Source organism: Pantherophis guttatus, chromosome 4 (assembly GCF_059756535.1).
Source record: "Pantherophis guttatus breed Tessera chromosome 4, ASM5975653v1, whole genome shotgun sequence".
Classification (NCBI taxonomy): domain Eukaryota; kingdom Metazoa; phylum Chordata; class Lepidosauria; order Squamata; family Colubridae; genus Pantherophis; species Pantherophis guttatus.
The window spans coordinates 138,204,235-138,228,725 of NC_142066.1; the positions used below are offsets into that span (position 1 = coordinate 138,204,235).

At 39.6% G+C, this 24,491-nt stretch overlaps 1 protein-coding gene across 1 annotated transcript; it reads right to left on the reverse strand.

The window, feature by feature from the left end:
- Positions 1-4,065: 4,065 nt before the first annotated feature.
- On the reverse strand, positions 4,066-22,076 carry LOC117655042 (uncharacterized). The gene is made up of 4 exons (XM_087892865.1): positions 21,486-22,076; positions 18,884-19,422; positions 11,398-11,464; positions 4,066-9,096 (listed from the first exon to the last, which is right to left on the reverse strand). The coding sequence occupies exons 1-4, from the start codon at positions 22,063-22,065 to the stop codon at positions 7,583-7,585; spliced, it is 2,700 nt and encodes an 899-aa protein (XP_087748991.1). The 5' UTR covers positions 22,066-22,076; the 3' UTR covers positions 4,066-7,582.
- Between the last annotated feature and the right edge of the window lie 2,415 nt (positions 22,077-24,491).

The following is a 24,491-nucleotide window of genomic DNA, read 5'->3' on the forward strand; positions in this document are numbered from 1 at the left end:
CATTTTGAGAAAGCCAATCTGCTTCTTCCAATCTTGCCTGATGTCTCATGAACCACTGCAGTTTATTAATGGATCCCTCACCATTGGCAAGCAGGCAACAGAGCCTATGGCCTATGTAGAGACAATATTTGGGCAATATAGGATAGGGATCCCCAACTCTGGGCCACACAGCTGGAGGTGAGGAGCAGGCGAGTGAAGTTTCATCCGTATTTGCAGCCTTTCCCCAGTGCTCAGCTCTACCTCAGATTGTCAGGCATTAGATTCTCATAGGAGAAAGAACCCTACTGTAAGCTGCAATTGTGAGGGATCTAGGTTGTACCCTTCTCCACCCCATCCCATCTACTCCATGGAAAAATTCTCTTCCACAAAATCAGTTTCTGGTGCCCAAAAGGTTGGGGACTGCTGGTTTAGGAGATGACCAGGATGAGCCCAAGAGAGGGGTCAAGCACTTTATCAATTATCATGCCCACAAGATATCTGTTGGGCATGCCTCCGTTCAAAACCCAAGAAAGAAAACCCGGGACTCCATGTTTGCAGATAAGAAGTACTTTTACTGAATTTGAAATGATAGCCATGAAAGAAAAGCAAGATCTGAGCCAAAGGGTGCAAAAGTTACATATTGAAAGTTTCCCAAAATCCCTCCCAAGGACCCAGAATGTCCAATCCCCATTCCATATGGTATCATGGGGCTCTACATGGGGCTACCCTTGAAAAGTGTTCAGAGACTACAGTTGGTCCAGAATGCAGCCGCGAGAGCTGTGGTGGGTACACCTAGGTACACCCACATTACACCAATTCTCTGCGAGCTGCACTGGCTCCCTATAGGTCTCCGGTCACAATTCAAGGTGTTGGTTATTACCTTTAAAGCCCTACATGGCTCAGGGCCAGGGTATCTTCGAGACCGCCTTCTACCGCATAGCTCCCAGCGACCGGTAAGATCCCACAGAGTTGGTCTCCTCAGGGTCCCATCAGCTAAATAATGCTGGATGGCGGGCCCATGGGGGAGGGCCTTCTCTGTGGCTGCCCCAGCTCTCTGGAACCAGTTACCTCCTGAGGTCCGAACTATCCCCACCCTATTGGCCTTCCGAAAAGCGGTGAAGACCTTGCTCTTCCGGCAAGCCTGGGGCCGTTGATCTTGCTGTTGCGATCTGGCGAGATCCGGCCATGAATGGTGTGAATGGGTTTTAATTGTTTTTAATGGTTTAACTTTTGTTTTATATATGGTTTTTAAATGCATTGTAAGCAGCCTTGTGTCGACATACAAGTTGAACAAATAAAATAAATCATGTGGGGCACATCTTCAGGTGGTTTTCCCCATCTGGTATGCTGAGATGGTTGACTTTGACTGGGCACAAACAAGTCCATTCAGCTGCACAGTCGAGACCATCCCTCCCTTTTGGTTCACACACAGGCCGTCTTCACTCTAACTCACTTCCCCACCCAAATGCCAACCTTCCCCCTTCCCCATTACTATGGCAGCCGATAGCAAGCAAGCATCAAACTGATATCTAAGTCCAGTCCACCTTAAATTCTGTTGACTCTTATCTACTACCAATTTGTTTTGACTATTAGCGGTTCAGATTCTTGTAACTAGTGTTAGCATGTGATAGACCTGCATTCATTTTAATCATCTTTTTTCCAGATTTCTTGTACTTGACAGGTGGTACTCTGATGGTGTGTGTTTTCTAATAGAGTTTCTTCTGTTTTGAATACTGCATGCTTTTCTCTTCTTTCTCCGGAGTATTGATTAGCTAAGAAATGACCCTTGGCCTACAGTGCACTAGATTTTAAGATTCACACAACACAGCTAAGCCAGGCAATATGGTTGAATTCACTGTTCTTATACTGAGCAACTTATTTGACTTATCCTGGGTCATGTGATCACCTTTTGCAACCTTCTGACAAGCAAAGTCAATGGGGAAGCCAGATTCATTTAACAACCATGTTACTAGCTTAATAACTGCAGTGATTCAGTTAGCAATGGAAATTTTGGGCTCAGTTGTGGTCTTAAACTGAGGACTACCTATAACAGTGATGACTTTTTGCCATCGCATGCCAAAAGTGGGGGGGAGCGCGGGGGGTTGAGCATGCATGTGCCCACACCCATAATTCAATGTGCCCCGCCCCCGTGCATGCACATGCGACTCCCCCAGCGCTCCCCCCACTTTTGGCATGCGATGGCACGGTGGGTCCAGTAGGCCTGTTTTTTCTTTCCCCAGGCTCCAGAGGCTTTCTAGGAACCTGGGGAGGGCGAAAATGGCCTTCCCCACCCTCCTGGAGGCCAGAAATGGTCCGTTTCCCGATTTCTGGTGGGCCCAAAAGGCCTGAAAATCAGCTGGCTGGTGTACACATGCACGCTGGAGCTGAGCTAGGGCAATGTTCACGTGCTCACAGATATGGCTCTGTGTGCCACCTGTGGCACGCGTGCCATAGTTTCGCCATCACGGACCTATAACAAAAATAATCAGGAAAGATATCACTAAATAATCAATGTGACATCATCGAAGAGAATCACATTGGCAGTACTTTTGCTTTTAATGCTGTTAGAATATTCTTCTTGCCCTTCTCTTAAGCACCAAAATCTCTACCTCGATAAATGAACTATGTGAATCTCAAAATGCATTTCTGCATCACCAACAGAAACATCAATAACTGGCATCCATACACCTGTTTTAATCTCTCCAAATAATGTGCCATGTTCCCTGGCACATAGGGGTAATAGGAAAAAAATGCCAACACTAGAAAAATGGAAAAATGTGGAAAAGGGAAGATTTTTCATTCTCAACAATAACATTCCAGGGAGACAAATGACTTCTTAAATTACAGCTTTGGGCAAAGCTTTCATTAATATTATACTGCCAGACTTTATTCACAGATATTAAACATTAGTCCAATGAGAAGCCAAACTTTTGACCCGCACAAAGTACAGAAGAAACTGATGCCTTCGCTTAGCAACGTAGTCTCCCCAGTAGGTCAGTTTCTCAAACTTGACAACTTTAAATTGTGTGGATATCAACACCCAGCATTTCTCACCCAGCTAGGGAATTCTGGGAGTTAAAGTCTACATATCTTAAAAGCTGCAAATGTTTTAGAAACTTTGGCTTAGATGTTCTACTTCCCAGGTGCCAAACTTGCCGTGTCATGTTGATGTCACATGATGTATCGCGGTGTTTTTTGCCTTCACGGAGTTGGGGTGGGTGTGATTTGTGTGTGATGCATCTGGCCTGTGGGACACCCCTGTTCTACTTCATCACATCTTCTCTTGCAGGTATGGCATCAAATATCACAACCTCATACTGAAATATAATTGCAGGAATACAAAAGTACTGGTTTTGTATTAAACACACACACATTCACAGTACTATGAAAATCTGTCATTCCAGAAATGTAATGTTTTTTCAAAAAGAAAATGAAATGCACTTCAAGTACTGCTCCCATTGGCCCTAAGATAAACATTGTTTTTTCTTTCTTAGTACAACAAATCTTTTCCTTAAGTAAAATATTTTATAACACCAGCTAAATCTGTCTCCTACTTCCAAAATGAGTGAGTTAATTTTTGTCTGATGTAAGACACCTGTATTCTTCTTCTGCTTGCAATCTGTTCATATTCCCTGAAGTCTTTTATTCTCCTCTCAGCCAAGGGTTATACAATCATGAGGTTCAGATGTGCCTAGAACTTTAAATCATCTGTTGGTCTTATTTGCTTTGAAGTGATTAAGATGGAAGCACTCAAGAATGCCTCACAGGGGTGTCTTTAAAGAAAGATTAGTTTGAAATAACGAATCTGGCAACCTTTAGATAGCAGTCAGATGCTCCTAGGCTGAGCAAAGACTTTCTAAATGGATGAAATACTACATTTTGAATATTGCTGAATTCCTCTTCAGAATTAACAGGAAATTAACTGTTGGAATGAACACATAATTAAGAACATAAATTGTGCTGCCTTTTAGCTTCCTCTAAATGTTTTACCTATTGTTGTTTATGGCTGCTGTTGTTTGTCTGCAATTATGGAAGAAATTACATGAAATATGAAGGATAATCAAGCAAGAAATAATACCTAGATACTATTGTCAAAAGTGTACTGTTTTATTTCTCAGTCACTTGTGAGCTTTTCAAGGCTTAAAGCAACTCAGTAGAAGCGTATGGGGTAAAAAATTTAAGCAAGTAAATAGGATATAACATTTATACCTTCCAAGGAGCTGAAAGCAATTGTTAGTGAGGAGGGTGTGGACAACCAATTTCTCAACATCTCAGGAACACAAAGTTCATGATTATATGTAATATTCTTGTGGTTTTACTGTCAGGAAGACATGTAACAGATGGTAGCTTGCCTTTTTTAAAAAAAAATTTTTTTGATTCATATGCCACCCTTCTCCGGAGACTCAGGGAGGCTTACAATGCGTTAAGCAATAGCCTTCATACTTTTGTATATATTTATACAAAGTCAGCTTATTGCTCCCACAAACTGGGTCCTCAATTTACCTACCTTAGAAAGGATGGAAAGCCTTGAGCCTGGTGAGATTCGAACTTACAGTAATTGCAGACAGCTGGTGTTAATCACAATGCTATCAGTCTGCTGAGCCACCAGGCCCTCAAGGTCCCAATGCAGGAGCTCAACTGCAGTTGCATCCTGCAGAAATCAAATCTGGTTAGTTGCTCCTAAGCCATAATTAGAAACTGGACAGAAGACTGCTGACAAATTTTGGGACCGTACTCTAGATCTAGATCGGTGTTTTTCAACCTCAGGAACTTTAAACTGTGTGGACTTCAACTTCTAGAATTCTGGGGATTTCTCGGAGCTGAAGTTCACACAGCTTAAAGTTCTCAAATTGAAAAACACTGCTGTAGATTTAACTGGGAACTCAAAAGAATATCCCAGAAGTAGGCTGTGATACTTTGGTACGCCTTGTACTTGATACTTTGGTATTCCTAGTTTGGTTTTCATGGCTACTGTTTGTTGGTGAAATGACTTTGGGGTAAAGCCGTGGGAGAAAAGGAATATATGCTGACATTTTGCTAGCTATGTGGCAAATTTGGAGCAGATTTGAAACTAAACGTAGCAGCAGATGTCACATCCTTTTATGTTGCCTGTGTCCAAGGGAGGAAAATGCCTTGAAGTCACCACTAACTGCCATGGAGATGACAGTCAACCACTTTCCTACTGACTGAAATTATTTGGATATTTATACATTTCTGTATCTTAATAATTCTGGGAAAATATCTGCTGAATCATGCCACAATACAAGTACACATATTTTTTTTTGTACCAATTCCATGAATGCACTATTCATTGGCAAACAGCAACTGCCTAGCAGAAACAATAGATACTGAAGAAAAATAGTAATTAAAAATACCGTCTGCTGGGTTTCAAACTAGAGATATTTTGCATTCAAGACAAGTATTATAACTATTATGCTAGGAAAGAAGACTATCAGGCACAACATCTGCAACAGGTGTTAACCAAGAAAATCAGGATAAAAGTAAGAAGAGAATAATTTTAAGGCTGGTGATTGTACCTATATATATGTTCAGGATCTGTAATGATTGTGCACTTTATATTTATTATGTCCTCTCAAGTTGGCTTTGATTCTTAGCAAAGACATACATTTTATCCAGGGGTGGAGGAGATTGTACCCAGCCTGGTCCTTCAGGTCTTCCAATGATGCACCTATCATGATGTAATTGCATCCATCCACCTAGCTTAATTTTATATATATAAATGTATGTACATATGTGTATACAGATGCATATACACATAAAATATAAATGCCCACTCATCCATAGGAAGAAAATTCTACTAGATATGTATAAAGTAAATACTGTGAGAACATTTCTGGGCATCGCATGCAGTGCTTTCCAGTTGGTTTTGGCTATAGCTCTAGGATGGCAGTATGGCACCTACATGCTCTGCCTGCTGGGTGATAGCTGGCTATAGCCTTGCAGAGGCAAGTCAACTTCAACACTGAATACTTCCACAGGATTACTGGTTCTGATGCAGAAATTCATGGCACGAAAGGTATTCTGCAGGATGGTTTGTGTGCTGCATGAGGTTTACTTGATAGTTATTGTGAAGGTGAGAAATAAATGGGTCAGGGGCTCCATGAGGGTTGGTTCTTCCTCTGGACTTAGTAAGATAGCTTTGATTCCATGTATTTGAAACCTTATACTCAACTAATGTGGTCCAGAGTCTTAGAAAAAGAAAGTACTATCACAGCATAGTGCTGCAGGTTGGGATGAATTTACGGGCCAGTTTATGGGCTTCAGTGCAAGTGGTTCTGAAGGTTACTACAAAAATCAGGTGTTTTAAGCTTCTTCTCTTGAGTTGGATGATCACCTTGTTATTGTGGAAGTGTGCATTTCAGGTATAGTTGATGATTTCCTACCATTTCTCCTGCACTCTACAACAAGAGTGTATAATACGTAGTTGAGCAGGCATTTGAGGACAAGAGAACATTATCTATATAACATGTTTCTAGAACATGGTTTGGTTTGGTTAAAAATGTGCTTATGGCTCACTGATTTGTGCGTCACAGTCACGCACAAATCAGTGCCAAAAGATGCTCTTAGGCTACTTGCTAAGAGTACAACAAAAGCTGTTGCGTCAAAAGCTGGTGGAGATGATTAGATGCTTTGCATGCAAAATCCCTGGATTCCAGGCACTAATCATCCATCATGTCAGGAGTCAATTGCTATACACTTCTGGGAACCCATGAGAGGTATCTGCTGCCCTTCTTCTTGGGGCTACTGGTATACCGTAAAGCCTAGGTGCCATGACTTTGGTTTAACTCAGTTATGTATTTTTGCCATTTTCTTGCTCCCACTCCTTGTGTTAGGCCACCAATGAGGTTTGTTGCAGTAGGGAAAGATTGTCTCCTTCACTATTGCTTTCCTTCTATATTTACTTCCCTTAAAAGAACAGTGAAGGTACTGTTTTGCTCATGAGTCACTTGCAGAGTGATAGCCAGGTGGTAGACAGGAAGGGTTTTTCAGTGTTTCCTCAGCTTGAGATCATGTCAGGAGAGGTAGAGGAGGATGATACTAGGCAGTGATGGGCAAAGCAGATAGTGGATGGAATTGCTAAAAGGATGGCCTGTAGGCAGTGTGAAAATAGGGTGGATCAGTGGATGTACCATTGAATATTCCTGCTTTTTTCTCTTTCTCCCTTAATTTGTCCAATAAGGAAGGAGTTAATGATGAGATATAGTCTTTCCAATACTTTCACAACTCAAGAGCTCATGGGATGGCCAGAACATCCAACAGAAATTCAGTAGAGATGGTACCTTTGGTTGACTCACAATTCTCATTTTCTATCAATCAATCATTCATTCAATCACTATTATCAAAAAGTTGACTGTTTAATTTACTTCATGCAACAAAATGTAAACAAAAGTAAGGGAATTGTGGCTTTCTCAGTCTTAGTCCCTTGATGTACACTAGACTGAAAATTCTGAGTCCCATAGCTGGAAGATTATGGGAGCTGTAGTCCAACGCATCTGAAAGGCACCAAGTTGGGTTTTATCCAATAGTTGCAACCCGTTTACTTCAATCTTCAAAGTTTCTTTTAAAAGTCCTCCAAGCAAAACTATGAAGATATCCATAAGACAGATAAGCTTGTTCCATATTCATGAGAAATGTGGTTAATTCTGCCACGCACACAGTCTAGTGATACAGATATCATGGTTCCATTGTGAACCTTGAAAGAGGAACGAAGGCTAACACTGGTCCAGATACTACCTTCAGGTACTTGGCCTCCAATTTGTTGAGCAATTATGTTAAGAGGAGCATTATCACTGACATACTGATTTAAAGTTACCCGGAGCATATTACATGAATGAATTAATTTTAAAGTGAACACAATACTAGCAATTCCTCTTTCTGTAAACATAAAATATTTTTGGGCAAATTGTCCAGTAGATATTAAATAGATCTGTTTCTCATAGGTTGAGACTTGTGCAAAATCCAAAACTTTGTTTCTGACAGCTCCTGTAGGCAATCTTATTACGGAGACTCTGGCTGACAATGCAGTGGAAATAGCAGATGGAAGCCAGATGAGACTTAGAGTACTAATTCCAGAACTGTCTCCAAAATAACGAATGCTGCATTGTGTAGGAGAAAGGATTTCAAAGCTCATTAGATCCCCAGCACTGACTTTGGTGGCTCCAGAAACAGAGATTGAAGTATCTCTGTAATTGACCCCAGATTTATAAACCGTCATCAGTTCTGCATTAGTTCCGTTTTTGTTCAGATAAACAACCATATTGAATCCCTCATGAATGCAGGTGTGACCCATGGAATACAGAGCTTGTTGGAAAACAAATTTCACTACCCCCATTTCAGTAAACTTGATGGCTCTACCATCATGAGATAAGGTTAGCATATAAGAGTCAGAAAGAGAAACAAATTTAAAGGTTGGTTGATAATTTGTCTGGTAGTGAACTGCGGTCATTATCTGTGCAGTCATGGCTACTGCTCCTGTATCGTGAGATAACCAAAACAAGCTGAGAGGGGTTTGAAGATTATATATGTCTAAATCTTTACTTTGGTTGCAGAATTGATTAGGGCTCTTCAAAAATATCGAAAGAGTTTGGCTTGGCTCTACTTCTGCAGCACTACTCACACTGGCACTCTGAAAAAATTTGCCTTCTGGTTGTTCAATACGAACTCCACTGAGTTCATAGCCTTCTTCACTGTCCTTGAATTTTAAGGAAAGGTGGAGGAAATTTCTGCAGTTATGTTTCACAGCAAAATTGAAATCAGCCCACATTAAGCCATGTTCTTTGAACACCAAGCTGTCCTCTTCAAGAGTTCCCGTATCACATCCTTGCTTTTCTTTTAACTTCAGGTTAAACCCAGGGTAGATCTGAAATGAGCCAGACAACGGTAAAGCTATATCTGCAGCCCATGTCTCAGATAGAATGGTTTCAACAGCTGTTGAACAAACTGTATCGCTCACAAGCGAACAAGGTAAAATCACTGCTCCATCATCACACACGAGACAGGCCTGGCACTCCTGATGCTCTTTATTGAAGAAATATTCCTCTCCACACAGTCCCAGAGCAGCCTCTTTTTCTGCCATTCCAAGACAGCGGAATCCTCCTATTCACAAGAAGAAAAGATAATTCAGTCAGAAGCCTGATTTTATTTACCTGCAACAATTAAACCCTGTTTACTGAATGTCTGATGAAATTTACACTAATAAAATCAGTTCCAAGTCAATGGATTCAATTCAAAAAAAGGCCAAATGCCTTATTACAACTTTGGAAGTTTTCTCCAATTTTATCCCCACCTTGGCGCACAATTTTTCTCCATTATGAATTGGGACATCTAGGAAAACTAGACTCAATTCAGGCAGCTGAAACAAAAGAAAATTCTCCCTGCAAATCTGAGTGGGGGGGGGGGAGTAAAACTCATATGACACAGAACTACCAAAAATGCACCATCACTTCACTGCTTGCATTGAGCCTGTGGCCTCCTAATTATGAATTTTAGCTAATAGTTTGAATGAATCATCAGAAACATTTGTATTTTGTGTATGAATGGCAAGTTTTTTTTAGCCAAACAATTCCATTTTATTTGCTTTAGACAGAGCTGCTCCATTTCAATCAATTCAGGTGTAAACTTTCAAAATGTTAGGAATAATAATCAAAGTTCCTCTAAGATTGCCAGCTGTAATTTTTAATGCAACAAATGGGGGAAAAGTTTCCAGGGGACTAAAAGTTTCAGTCCTACTTTAGCCATGAAAAACAGCTGGGTGATTTTGGGCCAGTCATTCTCTCTCAACCCAACCTACCTCACAGGATTGTTTTTTGTGAGGAAAGTAGGAAGAAGGAATATTATGCACATTCACTGCTCTGAGTTTTTTATAAAAATAATAATGCCAGGATAAAAATGGAGTAAGTGAAATAAACAAGTGGGGAAAAATATTAAATGCAGAAAAAACAATCAGATTAATTGTATTTCACTATTTTCATTCAGTTGAATACAGAATCATCTCCTGGCCCTGCACCTTTTCAGAATTGGAAAATTCCTCCAATTCAATGGTCCAGGGACATAAAATCTCACCTTCCCCTTTTGGAAGCACAATTCTAAAAGAGGGAAATTGTTGTGAACTATAGGTCAAAATTCAGAAAATTTGCCTTTTACAAGTTTAAGAAGAACAAATTAATGAAGCTTGCCTAAAATACCCTGTTTCCCCCAAAATAAGACATCCCCTGATAATAAGCCCAATCTGGTAATAAAGCCAAGCACTTATTTCAGGGTTCAAAAAATTATAGGACAGGGTCTTATTTTCAGGAAAACACGGTACAGAAATACATGTGATCTACATCCAACCCAAAATAAATTAATTTGTGTTTCTAATCCAATGTTACACTAAATCTGACTAGGTGGCTCAGTGGCTAAAACACTGAGCTTGTCAATCAGAAAGGTCAGCAGATCGAATCCCTAGTACAGATCTCCTGCGTGAGCAGGGGGTTGGACTAGATGACCTCCAAGGTCCCTTCCAACTCATTTACTGTTAACTGTTAAATGCTCCAGGATATAGAACTGAGAAGTTAGAAACAACCCCCGAAAATAGATAATCTAGTCTAACCTTTTGAAATTTGCAGAAAAACTAACTACAGGTAGTCCTCGACTTACGATCACAATTGTGCACATCATTTATGTTGCTAAGCAAGAAAGTTGTTAAGTGAATTTTGCCACATTTTACAACCTTTCTTGTCCCAGATGTTAAGTGAATCACTGCAAATGTTAAGTGAATCTGGCTTCCCCGTTGACTTTGCTTATCAGAAGATCACAAAAGGTTATCAAATGGCCTCAGGACAGTGCAACCGTCATAAATATGATTCAGTTATTGAGGGTCTGAATTTTGATCATGTGACCACGGGGAAGCTGCAACGGTTGCAACAGTTGTAAGAAAAACTGTCATAATCCCTTTTTTTAGTGCCATTATAACATCAAACAGTCACTAAATGAACTGTTATAAATCGAGGAGTACTTGTAAACTATCCTTTAGAGGTAGCTATCCAGTGTCATTTTAAAAATCTCAAAAGATGGAAAACCCACAACTTCCATAGGGAAATCATAGAATAAGATTATAATGAACCTATATGCATGTTATTTAACAGTTTCCATTAAAACCAGAATTTGGCAATTGTTTGTGCCTGTAAACAAATCATTTTCCTATCATACTTAATCATTTTCTGCACAGCTGACTCTGATTAAGAACCAAGATTAAGATGGACATTGGTGCCACTGGAATCACTAAGACAAATCAGTCCTGACCATCTGGAGTTCAACTGATTCCAATCAAACTAAAGGCATACTAAAACTCTGATTTTTTAGATATATTTTGTAAAAGGAGACTATGAAATAAATAATGTTTTTGTCACTCATTACCTGGTGTGTTCAGGCATTTCATCCTTTCTCCACATATACTTGGTAATTCGATGCATTCATCTTTATCCTGTGAAGAATAGATTCAAATTCATATTCAAATCAGTGTTTTCCCCAAAAAAACCCCAAAAATCCAAAAAACACCTCTATACCTGCATCTCTTACCTCTACACTGATAAACTTCCAAAATGCTAGTTATACATTCCAGGATTGTGGCCTTAAAGTCCAACCTACCCAAAAAACGCCAGATTGGAAAGGCTTCTATTAGATATACTTATATTAATTCTGTAGTACATTTCTAACATTATACTATACTATTACAGATATCAAATTAATGTACTATTACAGATATCATTTTTTAAAAAAAAACATATTCAGTGCTACTGTTCTCTTATAATTTGGACAAAAGATGCAAATGATCTAATGTCTTTCCAATAATTCTATAATTACACTGCACCTTTGGGACTCAAAATCTATTTTGTCTAGTCTATTTTGTTCCATAAATTTAAAACCAATTCCTATCCCTTTCAATTTTCTTCCTTATAATTCCTGTGAGACCTTAAAACCCCCTTGACATACTCAAATTATTTCTTTTTGGCTTCGCTACTTTGCCTCTTTTCGACAAATGATAACAATTGTGTATGTTTTTGTTTTTCAAAGATGCTCCTAATATTAGTAAATATGATCCCAGGCATCATGGATCATCTCACCAGTATCACAATATCATAATGCCACATAATCAATATTCTATTTTACAATGACCCAAAAATACCACTTTTTCCTCAATCCATGCTACTTTTGATAATTTTGATTTCTTTGTAGAAAAACTGAAGAAGAAAAACTTAGCTAAAATATTCATAACTGCTTCTATTCCTTACTTTGTTTCAGATTTAAGTAAACCCAGCAATGTTTTGGAAGCTTGTCTGACAGGATTTATGGCCTTCTCAGCCCTCTATCCCTGGCCGTGCTGTTGGAGACACTTGTAGGACAACAATATCTAGGAGACCCTTTTCATGCTCATGCAGGCGTGGTTAATTGTATTGAAAAAATAGTTGTGAAGTCTATTGGCCATCCATTTCATAGAGAGATTCCAAATCTATTATGAAAGTAATTACTTCCAGACCTATTTCTTCACACCACCTGCTAGGAATCTATTTCATACCACCAAAAAGATTAGCTAGAGCTCTCATAACTTGGATATTGAATTATCTCTTTCAACTGTTTCCTTACCACATATAAATATTCTTAAAGGCATCTGCAGGGAGTGGGAAGAAGGAAGAGAAATGATATCTGGATTATGATATGATGGCATAAGTTATACTACTTACTTACTTGTGTCAAGCTTCATTACATAACTACATCACTTACAAGGCATCATAATACAAGTTGGCATTTCAATGTCACTGCAGTTTGTTATAGATTCCCTTGTTAAATTCAATGCTTCTGCGCTTGCTCAAACATATACAACGCCTAGAGCTACTAGCAAATATGACAAATCTGTTTCATGACCAAGAATTTCCAATCTGGAACATCTGGAGGATAAATTCCTAACATATTAGGAGCATCACTGTATTCTGATTTTATTTTTTGTTTGTTTGTTTAGCAAGCAAGCAGTTGGCATTTTCTGCCCTAAGATTATGTCTATGTATCTACCCACCTACGAATGAACTGGATGTTGTTTTGGAAGAAAAATCTCTCAAAATATATACACATACAAATATTCCTTGACTTACAGCCATTCATTGGAAGTTACAACAGCACTGAAAAAAATGATTTGCAATCATTCCTCGCACATGACTATTGCATCATCCCCATGATAATTCAACCAGCATGTATTTATGATAGTTGCAGCATCCCAGGTCATTTAATCGACATTTTCAACCTTCCCAGCTGGCTTCTACCAAATGAAGTCAATGGGGAAAGCCAAATTAGCTGAATGACCACTGAACAACTGCAATGATTTGATTAACAATTGTGGCATAAAAGGTCATAAAATTGGGCATGACTCTCTTAACCACTGTCCTTCTTAGCCATGGAAATTGTGGACCCAACTGTGGTTGCAAGTTGAGGACTACCAGTATATGGTGAACTGGTAGTGAGCTTCTGATTAAGAAATAGACTCCAGTTCTTATAACGCCTTGCAATCAGGCATGCTATCTGCAGCTGATAGGACTTGGTTCAAAACATTTGGGAAACTAAATTTTATTTTTTAAAAAAATAATACTCTAGTTATCCTTATCAAAATAACCAATTAAATGACCTCAAATTACAAATGTTTAAAAAGAATATAAGACAGTAATTATTCGTGGTGCAAATGTATGCTTTTAATTATATGGTTTCAAAGAAGTGTTGAATTATTCATCCTTACTTATTGGAAGATCACATTCTCCAACAGAAAATAGTGGATCTGCCTAGAACTAGAAAAAGTCCTAGAACTTCAGCTCTAAGGCTGTTGCAGAAAATATGCAATAGATGACCACACAGTAAATTTAGGCAATGTATTATTGCTGTTACTGTTATTATATATTCTTTATTACTTCAGTTCATATGACTGTCCACTTAGCATATGAATCAGGGGAGATAACAATCTATAGTGACTAAAAATAGCCAGAAATAATAATTTTAAAACAATTATAGACAACACATCATGCCCACAGTGACTCACAAACATACAGATAATTCCTGATTTATGGCCATTTAAAGTTATAATGGATGTCCCTAGAACTACTTAAGATCCATTTTCAAAGTTATAATAGCCCACACACACCATGGTCACACAATCACATTTTAGGTGCTTGTCAACTGGCTCGCATTTATTGCCATTTGCAGTGTCCTACAGTTCCATGATGATTTTCAACATTTTCTGCCAGTTTCCAATATTTATTTCTGGTTTATGGCAAAAAAAAAAAAAACCTACTGTGGAAAATTGTTTTACTTAATGACCTCAGTGTTTGCTTAACAACCACTATAAAAATGTCAACAAATTGGGTCCAGTCACACTCAATTTATGACAACTTACAAGCATAATTCTGGGCTCAATTACAGTTGTAAATTGAGGAATATCAGTACAATTATTTCATCAAATTTCTTAGCAACCTTGTCACTGCCTAGAGCAGGGGTGTCAAACTCAAGGACCTGGGGCCGGATTTGGCCTGTGGGATATTTAGATCCGGCCGGCAGGCCCGCTCTGGAAACAGCAAATGACTGGCCTGTGGTGCCTCTGCCAGCAAAAACAGAGCTCGGGGAGGTGCACAGGGGGGCTTCTGAGCTCCATTTTTGCTAGCAGAGGTTGCAGGAGGCTGTCACAGCTAAAAACGGAGCTTGGGAGTCCGTTTTCACTGGCAGAATGCTCAGGCCACCACAGGCACCCTCAACACAAGTGACATCGAACTGGCCATGCCCATCCTTGCCACAATCACCCTGGTCCCCCGAAGTCAAAGACAACCCTGATGTGGCTCTCAATGAAATCGAGTTTGACATCCTTGGCCTAGAGGAAGAACTTCAGCAACTTACAGTTTCAGGAAATATGCTGTTCCACAGGGTAGATACCACAACAGAGAAGACATGCTTCCTGGTTCCTATCAGATGACATTGCTTATGGAAGGGCTTCAGAGCATGCCCACCCTGTCAGATTTCATAGGACGGGCAGAAATAAGTGGAGATAGACCATCATGCAAGCAACCTGGCCCTATGTCAAGAAGAGATTTATAGCAATAACCAGCAGCTTGAATTATACCTGAAAACCCACTGGGAGCTGTGCACCTTACAAAGTAGACATGTACAAGGGGTAAGGTGACCAGATTTTAACATTGGTAAAGAGGGACATTGTGGGCGTGGCTTATTTTGTGGGCGTGGCTAGCTGGTCATGTGACCGGGTGGGCATGGCTAGCTGGTCATGTGACCGGGTGGCCATGGCTATGTGTATAGGGTAAGGTGAACAGATTTTAACATTGGTAAGAAGGACACCATTGTGGGCGTGACTTATTGTGTGGGCGTGGCTTGGAGGCCATGTGACTGGGTGGGAGTGGCTAGCTGGTCATGTGACCGGGTGGCCATGGCTATGTGTATAGGGACTACTCAGAGGGCTGAAAAGTCATTTCTGACAGGTCCTCACACTTTTGACTGGTCCTCACACTTATGACCATCCTCACATTTATGCCCGTGCAGTATTCTTAACAACCATGTCACTCATTTCACAACTGCTTCTCTTCACCATGGTGACAAGATAGGGCAAAAACGTAAAATGTGAGGACAGTCGTAAGTTCGAGGACTGGTCAAAAGTGTGAGGACCAGTCAAAAATAACTTTTTCAGCCCTCTGAGTAGTCCATATGCACAAAAGGACTAACCAGAGGGCTGAAAAAATCATTTCTGACAGGTCCTCGCACTTTTGACTGGTCCTCACACTTATGACCATCCTCACATTTATGCCCGTGCAGCATTCTTAACAACCATGTCACTCATTTCACAACTGCTTCTCTTCACCATGATGACAAGATAGGGCAAAAATGTAAAATGTGAGGACAGTCGTAAGTTCGAGGACTGGTCAAAAGTGTGAGGACCAGTCAAAAATAACTTTTTCAGCCCTCTGAGTAGTCCATATGCACAAAAGGACTAACCAGAGGGCTGAAAAAAGTCATTTCTGACAGGTCCTCGCACTTTTGACTGGTCCTCACACTTATGACCATCCTCACATTTATGCCCATGCAGCATCCTTAACAACCATGTCACTCATTTCACAACTGCTTCTCTTCACCATGGTGATAAGATAGGGCAAAAAACATAAAATGTGAAGACAGTCGTAAGTTCGATGACTGGTCAAAAGTGCGAGGACCAGTCAAAAATAACTTTTTCAGCCCTCTGAGTAGTCCATATGCATAAAAGGATACAGCAATAGAGAGGGATGAAGGAAGGGAAGGGAAATTAGAGTAGGAGTGAGGGTAAGAGGGGGAGGAAGAGAGGAGAAGGAGAAAGGAAGAGGAAGTAGGGAGGAGAAGAAGAGGGGGGGGAAGAGAAAGTAAGAAGGAAAGAAAAGAGAGAGGTGGTAGGTTTGAGGAGAAAGATTGCTGTACAATAAAAAAGATGAAAGGGAAGAAAGCCAACCCCAAACAAATATTAAGATATTAAGATAAAGAATGAATTGTTAAACTTTAAAGAATAAAAGAGAACAAATATGAATAAATAGCAATAATTAGAAACACACATACAAACATACAATGTATTTTCTTTGAACAAAGTATTTGGCCAGTTCACAAATTTAAACAGTGTTTAGTCATTTCAATTTAATTTACAATTTCTATATTTCCTTTTTGCCATATTTATTCCTCATCTATTTTTTTTAAAAAACAATATTACCCTTCATCCTCATCTCTAATCTTAATCAAATTCAATTTTTCCCTTCTATTCTATATTATACCCCTTCCCATTGTCATCTATTTTTATATCCATCCTCACATTGTTTAATTATGTAATTATGTAATACAGTTGTTTAATACAAATTCAACATTTTAATATAAATCAATTAGTTATAAAACTATCTTTTTTGTATATTAATCAATATGAACATGAATATTCCAATTATTTCCATGCAATCCAATTTCTTACAAATCAATTAATTATATTTACCAATAATAATAAACCAAATAATTTCCCCCATATATTCCTCTGAACCACAACTTAAACATTTCTGCTTTCAACACAATATACAATTAATAGTATCTCAATTCAATTATTACCATTCCCTAGTTAAATACAGCTTTTTTTTCTTTTGTGTTTTAAAATCTTGAACTCTCCTCCTAAATTTCCCATTGTTTGCAGTTTTTCACCTACCTTTTTTGGGGAGGAAAAATAAAAATAAAAATAAATCTCTCTCTGCCTCATTTTGTCACGTTCCACCAAAGATCCTGGTTTCGGTTTCGTTTCTGCAGCTTAGCTAGGGGAAAAAAAAACTGCTTCAGGAACTCTTTACACTGATTGCCTGTAGGGCGGCCCTTTGAAGCCCCGGGCAAGAGTTTAAACAGTTTTTTTTTCTTCTAGCTATCAGCTGGGGCTCAAGAGGCAGCGGGACTGAGGAGGCAGAATGAAAAATCGGGACTTTTTTGAAACGCCGCAGGACGCGGGACAAATTGCTAAAAAGCGGGACTGTCCTGCCAAAAGACGGGACGTCTGGTCACCTTAACAAGGGGTAGCAATGTATCCCTTGCTATCATGTAGAATGCATTGCAATAATCCAAATGGGAGGTGACCAATGCACAAATGACCCTAATTATGATCTCTTAGTCAAGAAATGTGTACAATTAGTACAGAACAATTTCTAATCATAGCTGCCATCAGCTCTCCTGGACCTCCAGGTTGCGCAGTAACTGTGTCGCAGAAGTACTAACCAATTCTCAACAAAAGATGGTGAATCTCCAGATCCATGTTGGTCAAAATTCATATCCACTTTATTCTGCTAAAACTGAGCCCAATTCGGTGCCTTCCCATCCAGATTCCACTACCTTGAGAGAACCTATTAAACATTTTCTTTTTTACCTCCCCAACCTGAGGTATTCTGAGCCTACATGTAGAGCAATACCAGATGTTTGAATTTTATCACTTTTTATAATCCCACAGTGACCTATAACTAACATTTCATTTTATTTTTTATTTATTTTTTTATTTGTCAATAACGTATTAGGTAATATATATAAGTATAGGCATGAATTGAATACATAAAATAGATACGAATAGAGGAAACATTAGGACAAGGACGGTAGGCACGCTGGTGGTCTTATGCACGCACCTTACAGGCCTCTTAGGAATGGGGTGAGGTCAACAGTAGACAGTCTTAGGTTAAAATTTTGGGAGCTTTAGGATGAAACCACAGAGTCAGGTAGTGCATTCCAGGCATTAACCACTCTGTTGCTGAAGTCCTATTTCTGCAATCAAGTTTGAAGTCATTACCTTAACTAACACCAGCTACTTACCAATACTGTAAATATTGCCAATGTCATCTGCTCAGATAGCAGATGCTTTTGAAAGTTGTGGAAACACCAAGAGCCTTGGTGGCGCAGCGGACTAAAGTTCTGTTAAGTAGCACTTAGCTGCCAGCTGCCTGCAATTACTGCAAGTTCAAATCTCACCAGGCTCAAGGTTGACTCAGCCTTCCATCCTTCCGAGGTAGGTAAAATAAGGACCCGGACTGTGGGGGCAATAAGCTGACTTTGTATAAAAAGAACACCGCTTGGGGGGGGGGGCGAAAGCCCTACTAAGCAGGTACTGTATATACAAAAGTATGAAGGCTATTGCTTAACGCATTGTAAACCGCCCTGAGTCTCCAGAGAAGGGTGGCATATAAATCGAACCAATAAATAAATAAATAAACAGTAAGTAACCGATGTCAAAGATCAAGGTATACACATCTATATACTTGTGTAAAATGCATATAGGCCAAACCTGACCATTAATCCTAAAAATGCTACTATTTAAATTTAGAATATAATAATAGCTCACCTGGCATATTCGATCTGTATTTGCAGAACATTCCAATAGCTGAAAAAAGCCAGCAGGACACAAGGTACATTTTTCACATTGTGATGGTGTCTTCTGAAAATTGCAAAATTCATCACTTTCACAAAAGCCACATTCCATTAAAGTTTCTCCAATATCAATCATTTTTGCGTCCACATTTAGTTTATGCCCAGAATAGGACTTCTGGAGATGATTTCTGACTTCCTTCTGCAGGTTTTCAAGATTAGCCTCAAAGTAATGCTGGATGTCCTCTTGCAAACCTTTAAATGACATTTGCTTCACTGTGTCAAAAAGCATGCCGTACTGAACTTTGATCAGATCCATTTGTTCATACATTTTTCTTTGTTGCATAATAATTTCCCGCTGCTGGGTAACCAATGCATTCTGCTGCTCGGCAAGTTTTTGCTGTAAATCCACAATGACTGCCTGCTGACTTTTTAGTGTTTCAACAAACTTTTCTTGGCCTTTTGTAAGCTGTAGTTGGAGCACAAGTGCATCCTCAGATGGAACTTCATTACCTCCTAACATACAAACAATCCGGCATTAAAACATGCACAGCTTCTCTCACTGGTTTCATTTACCATAATGCCTTCAATCTTCTTACAAAATATCCTAATTTCATTCTTAAATTCCCATAATGTGCTGGTGTAACAAATTCAGATATTGGCATATTGTAATATTGCTGCTGTACTAAATAATATTCCAGCATGTGGGAGCCCACTAAGTCTACATAATGTTTGCTAAGTCTCTTCAAATTCAGAGGTGGCTCTGTCCAGCCTCACCAACTTTTTTTGACTGGCCTGTTTTCAAGGAACTATCTCTATGGCAGGGGTGTCAAATTCGCGTCATCACAGTGGCGTCACGTGATGTATTGTGACTTTTTTCCCCTTCGCTAAACAAGACGTGGGCATGGACAGCGTGTGATGCATCTGGCCCACTGGCTGTGGGTTTTACAGCCCTGCTCTATTGTATCACCACAATTACAAGTAATCCTTGATTTACAACCACTTGCTTAGCAACAATTCAAAGTTACAACGGCACTAAAAAAGTGGCTTGTGAACTGCCCTCCTACTTACAACCGTTGCAGCATCCCCATGATTACATGATCAAAATTTGGGAAGTTGGCAACTGGCATTTATTTATGAATGTTGAAGCATTCCAGAATTGCAGTATCCTAGAGTTACGTGATTGCTATTTGTGACTTTTCCAGCCAGTCCAACAAGCAAAGTCAATGGGGGAAGTTGGATTCCCTTAACAGCACTGTAATTTGCTTAATAACTGTGGCAAAAAAAAAGTCATACAGTTGGGAATGACTCAACAGCCACCCTGCTTAGCAACAGACGTTCTGGTGCCAGTTGTGTTTGTAAGTCAAGAGTCATGTGATTGAAGGAGTCTTAGCAATTCAAACTGGTATTCTTTAGAGGTGTTAGATTAAGGTTGGCCACATGGGCTGGAAATTCTAACTCTAACCTATGGTTGCTGGGTTTCAGGTGCAAGAATTGGGATGACCAAAAACATGGCACCAGAGTTTTCTTTATTTCTTTGCTATCATCTAATGATTATTCATATTTTTGTAGCACAGATTTATAACTTCGAACCTATTTAAAGGCGTCAAGATTATAAAACGTTTTTATTCACTTAGGTAACATTAACAGGGAGAGGAAAACTGGAATGAGAATGTTGCTGCAAAGAAAAACTACCACATTGGCATGAAGCCTATTAAACTTATAGGGTATAACATGAAAACAAAAAAGGAATGATTTTTCTTTCTGTTTGCCCTCCCCGTTCCTCATATTACTATTTTGGAAGAAGTTGGTCTGTTATTCAATTGGCCCTAGAAATGCTAATTCTCATCTGCAACTTTTAGGACATAGAAAAAATTGTTTATATTTTACTTTGAACTGTTTTTTTGTAGAAGGAATGGCAGAACCTGGGGGTGGAGATAAAACGGGAATCAGCCTCAAATCTCTATGTAGTCACAAATGGACTTAGTTCAACCCCTCTTGAATTCTGTTGGCCTTTATCCAGCACCAAAATAGTGCTAACCATTAGTTGACTAGATTACTGTTCATGGGCATGATGATATTATTTAGTAATATTTCATTTTAATTGGAGATTCATGTGTGATCCTAGTCTTTCTTGTCTGACATTTTTATAATGTAAAAATCCTGGAACTAAATGTTTCTTATGGCCACAGTATATCTGGGTATTTTTCACTGAACATGTCTTCTTGTGACCAGAACTGGTACTTAAAGTTATTCATTGTACAATGATGTGCTGCAGCCAATCAGTTCTAGCCAGAGGTGGGTTTCCAATATACTTACCACCAGTTCGCTGTGCATGCGCACACATGCTTTGCGTGGCTGGACGCCTTCCACACATACCTGACCTTCCGGTCATGCGCCTGGCCTCGAAAACGTCTCTTAATAGGACGACATAGAGCCAGGGCAAGTGCACGGGTGGGTGGGTGGGCAGGCCCACCCATGATCTCCACTACCTATTCACCCGAACCGGTACGAACTGGCTGAATACCACCTTTGGTCCTAGCTTACTAAATGGATCAATACTAGTTCCCAACACTTACCTGGTTTAACATCACAGGTGAGCTGAACGCTGAGAGCAGTGCCACCAAGTTCTGAAGCTGTGTAGGCAAGCTCTTCCCCAACAAATTGTGCTGCCTTCTCAGTTACTCTGACCAGGGTAGGCTCCAGGCAGCGTTCCCCTTGATTTGGTGGGCATGGGAAGATTTGGCTTGCAGGTCTAGGCTTCTGGCGAATGTGCAGGGGCAGCCGACACTCAATGCCTCTGCAATCCTGCATGGTGCTATTGAGAGTTCTTCTGGTACAGTCCCTTCCTCCAGAACATATCGCCTCTGAACTTCGGCTAGTCACAGCTAAGAGCCCCAGGATGCTGCCTATAGAAGACTGCTGTGGTTGTTGTTTGCTGGATGGCTGAACAAAAGTATGAGATGAGTGATTTGACCTGCTGAAGCAGTGTGCGCCATGGCACTGCTGTCTGATAGGCTGTAATCCATCATTGGTATTCCTGCCACATGGGGGAATTCTGCAGAGTTTTGCATAGGCATATCCTCCTTCTCCAGCTAGGAGCCATAGGCAGGTTCCAAGCCAACAGCAACAAGTCCAATATGGCTGTGTCACCTGCATCTCACATCTACAGAAAAGAAGATCTTAGTAATCAGTTGGGGAGAGGGAAACACCACACTATTCAAATGCTTGCTCTTTACCTCTGCCTTAACAGGCAGTGTTATGGAATTAGTACATCAAAAGAAAACAGTCAATTATTTTTCCCAGTAGAAGAAAGAGGAGAGAGAAGATAAATGTATTAACAGCAAAGTAAGAAATGTGGGAGAAATGTTATAATAAATGAAATGATATTATGAAATGATTAACATTGGAGAACAAGAAGAAGTCACAAAAGATGTTCTCAGATGAAGCACTGAATGATTGATTATGTATTGTTTCTTTGTCTATAAAATAAAACTTTAATAAAACTAAAATAAAAAAAACTTTCAATAAAATTCTTTTTCCCAGTGAATCAATGAATAAAATATGCATGATAATTATGTTTGCTGGAGAAACAAATATAATTAACTGTCTGACTACTGATGGAAAGTGCTTCCTATTGAGGAAAAAAAATAACATGTATAATATTAAATGAAACCAAAGAAAATAAGAAAGCATTGAAGGGCATGCATGCTATTACTGTTAATAAATAGAAGATATAAATATATGGATGAATTTAGAGTTGGCCACAACCACCTATAGCTGTCACCATATAACTATGCTGTGAAGGTTTGATGGGGGATACAGAGGATTGCAGATGGTGGACGCAAAAAGTTCCAGAACCCCAATTGCGGATTGTGGAGCTGTGTACTCCATGTGCTGATTGGTTCCAACTTCCTGCTGAGAGGTGGGAGAAGGGAAGGCACATTCCAATGGTGGGTTGCCCCCGGTTCAGACCGGTTCGCAAGAACCGGTAGTAAAACTGGCGGGAGGCCGGAGATCTGCGCATGCGCGTGCGATCCCGTTGCGAACCGGTAGTAAAGGTAAATAGAACCCACCCCTGGCACATTCAACGGGAAACATTAAAATTCACTGACATACAAAAAGAGCACCCGTACAATCATCCCTGGATGACAGCCATGTGTGTTCCACATAGTCCAGTGCAGCAGAAATCTACTCCAGTCTTTAGGCCAAAATAGCTTTCAGAAACAAAGGATTTTACATTCTGAATGCAGAGGTTTAAATCCTTCACAGTAACGTCAATGAATTTGGTACCCTCTAAATGTTTTGGAAAATATTTCCAGATGCCTTTTACTGGCTTTGCTACCCAAGTCTAATATGAGCTAAAAGCCAAACATCCAGGAGACAGCAGATTACACATTTTGTTTGATTTCCTTACCCCAGGTTCTTATTTTGAGATGCATACAAATAAAAGAAAGTTAACTTTACAAATGGATAGTTTTGCTCTGAGCAATTTCTTGCTTTTTGTTACAAAGACACTCAAACAGCAATTCCTAAAGCTCAGTGCAGAATCTAAGGTGAGACAGAAAGTGGGGAAAGTAATGAAATGTCAATGGGGTTTTAGACTTGGATTACATATACAGACAGTTCTTGATTTACAACGATTTGTTTTGTGACCATTCAGTTACAACAACGTTGAAAAAAAACTGATTTACAATCAGTCCTCACACTTAGGGCCATCAGCATTCCCACAGTCACAGGATCAAAACTCAGGCACCTGGTATGTATTCACAACCATTGCAGCATCCTAGGGTCATGCTATCACCACTTGCAATCTTCCCAGATGACTCTGAACAAGAAAGTCAGGGGGAAAGACAGATTCACTTAACGACCACACGAGACACTTAACAACTGCAGTGATTGGCTTTAACAAATGTGGGAAACAAGATCATACAATTGGGCAAGACTCACTTTGTGGAGATTCTCAATCTCACTTGATAACCAATTTGCTTAGCAACTCAAATTCTGGTTCCGGTTGTGGTCATAAGTCAAGGACCACCTGTATAATGTATACATCTCAACTGTAACACTTATGTGCATGGTAGAAATGCAAACATCATTTTAAAAATGCAAACAAGCCTTCTCAAGCAAACTGTTCCTTCATCCTACAGAGTTGTTTTCAACAGGTTTTAGTTCTACTTTACAGATAAAGAATCCTTCGCCTACTGAGTACTTTTTATATGTGTTAGGTGTGTAACTCTCAGAATTTCTAGCTTTTATCAGAATTTTGGAGATTGCCAAGTGGGACAACACTAGATTTGGGTGTTACAATGCTGAAAGCACACAAACACACCCAACTAGCTTGCCTTGGTAGCAAAGTTTATTTTTCACATCCCTTGCTCTAAAAGGTCAGAGCCAACAAATCTTTTTTTAAAATCAGATAATCTCCAGATGCCCAACTTAATAAACACAATACTGCTTTTCCATTATTCTTATTTCTAACCTCTTACTGGATTCACCCACATTTCTTGAAAGATACACAAAGAGAGACTGAGACTCATCATTCTTCTTTTTTAGCATAAATAATCAAAGTTTTCTCTACTTGT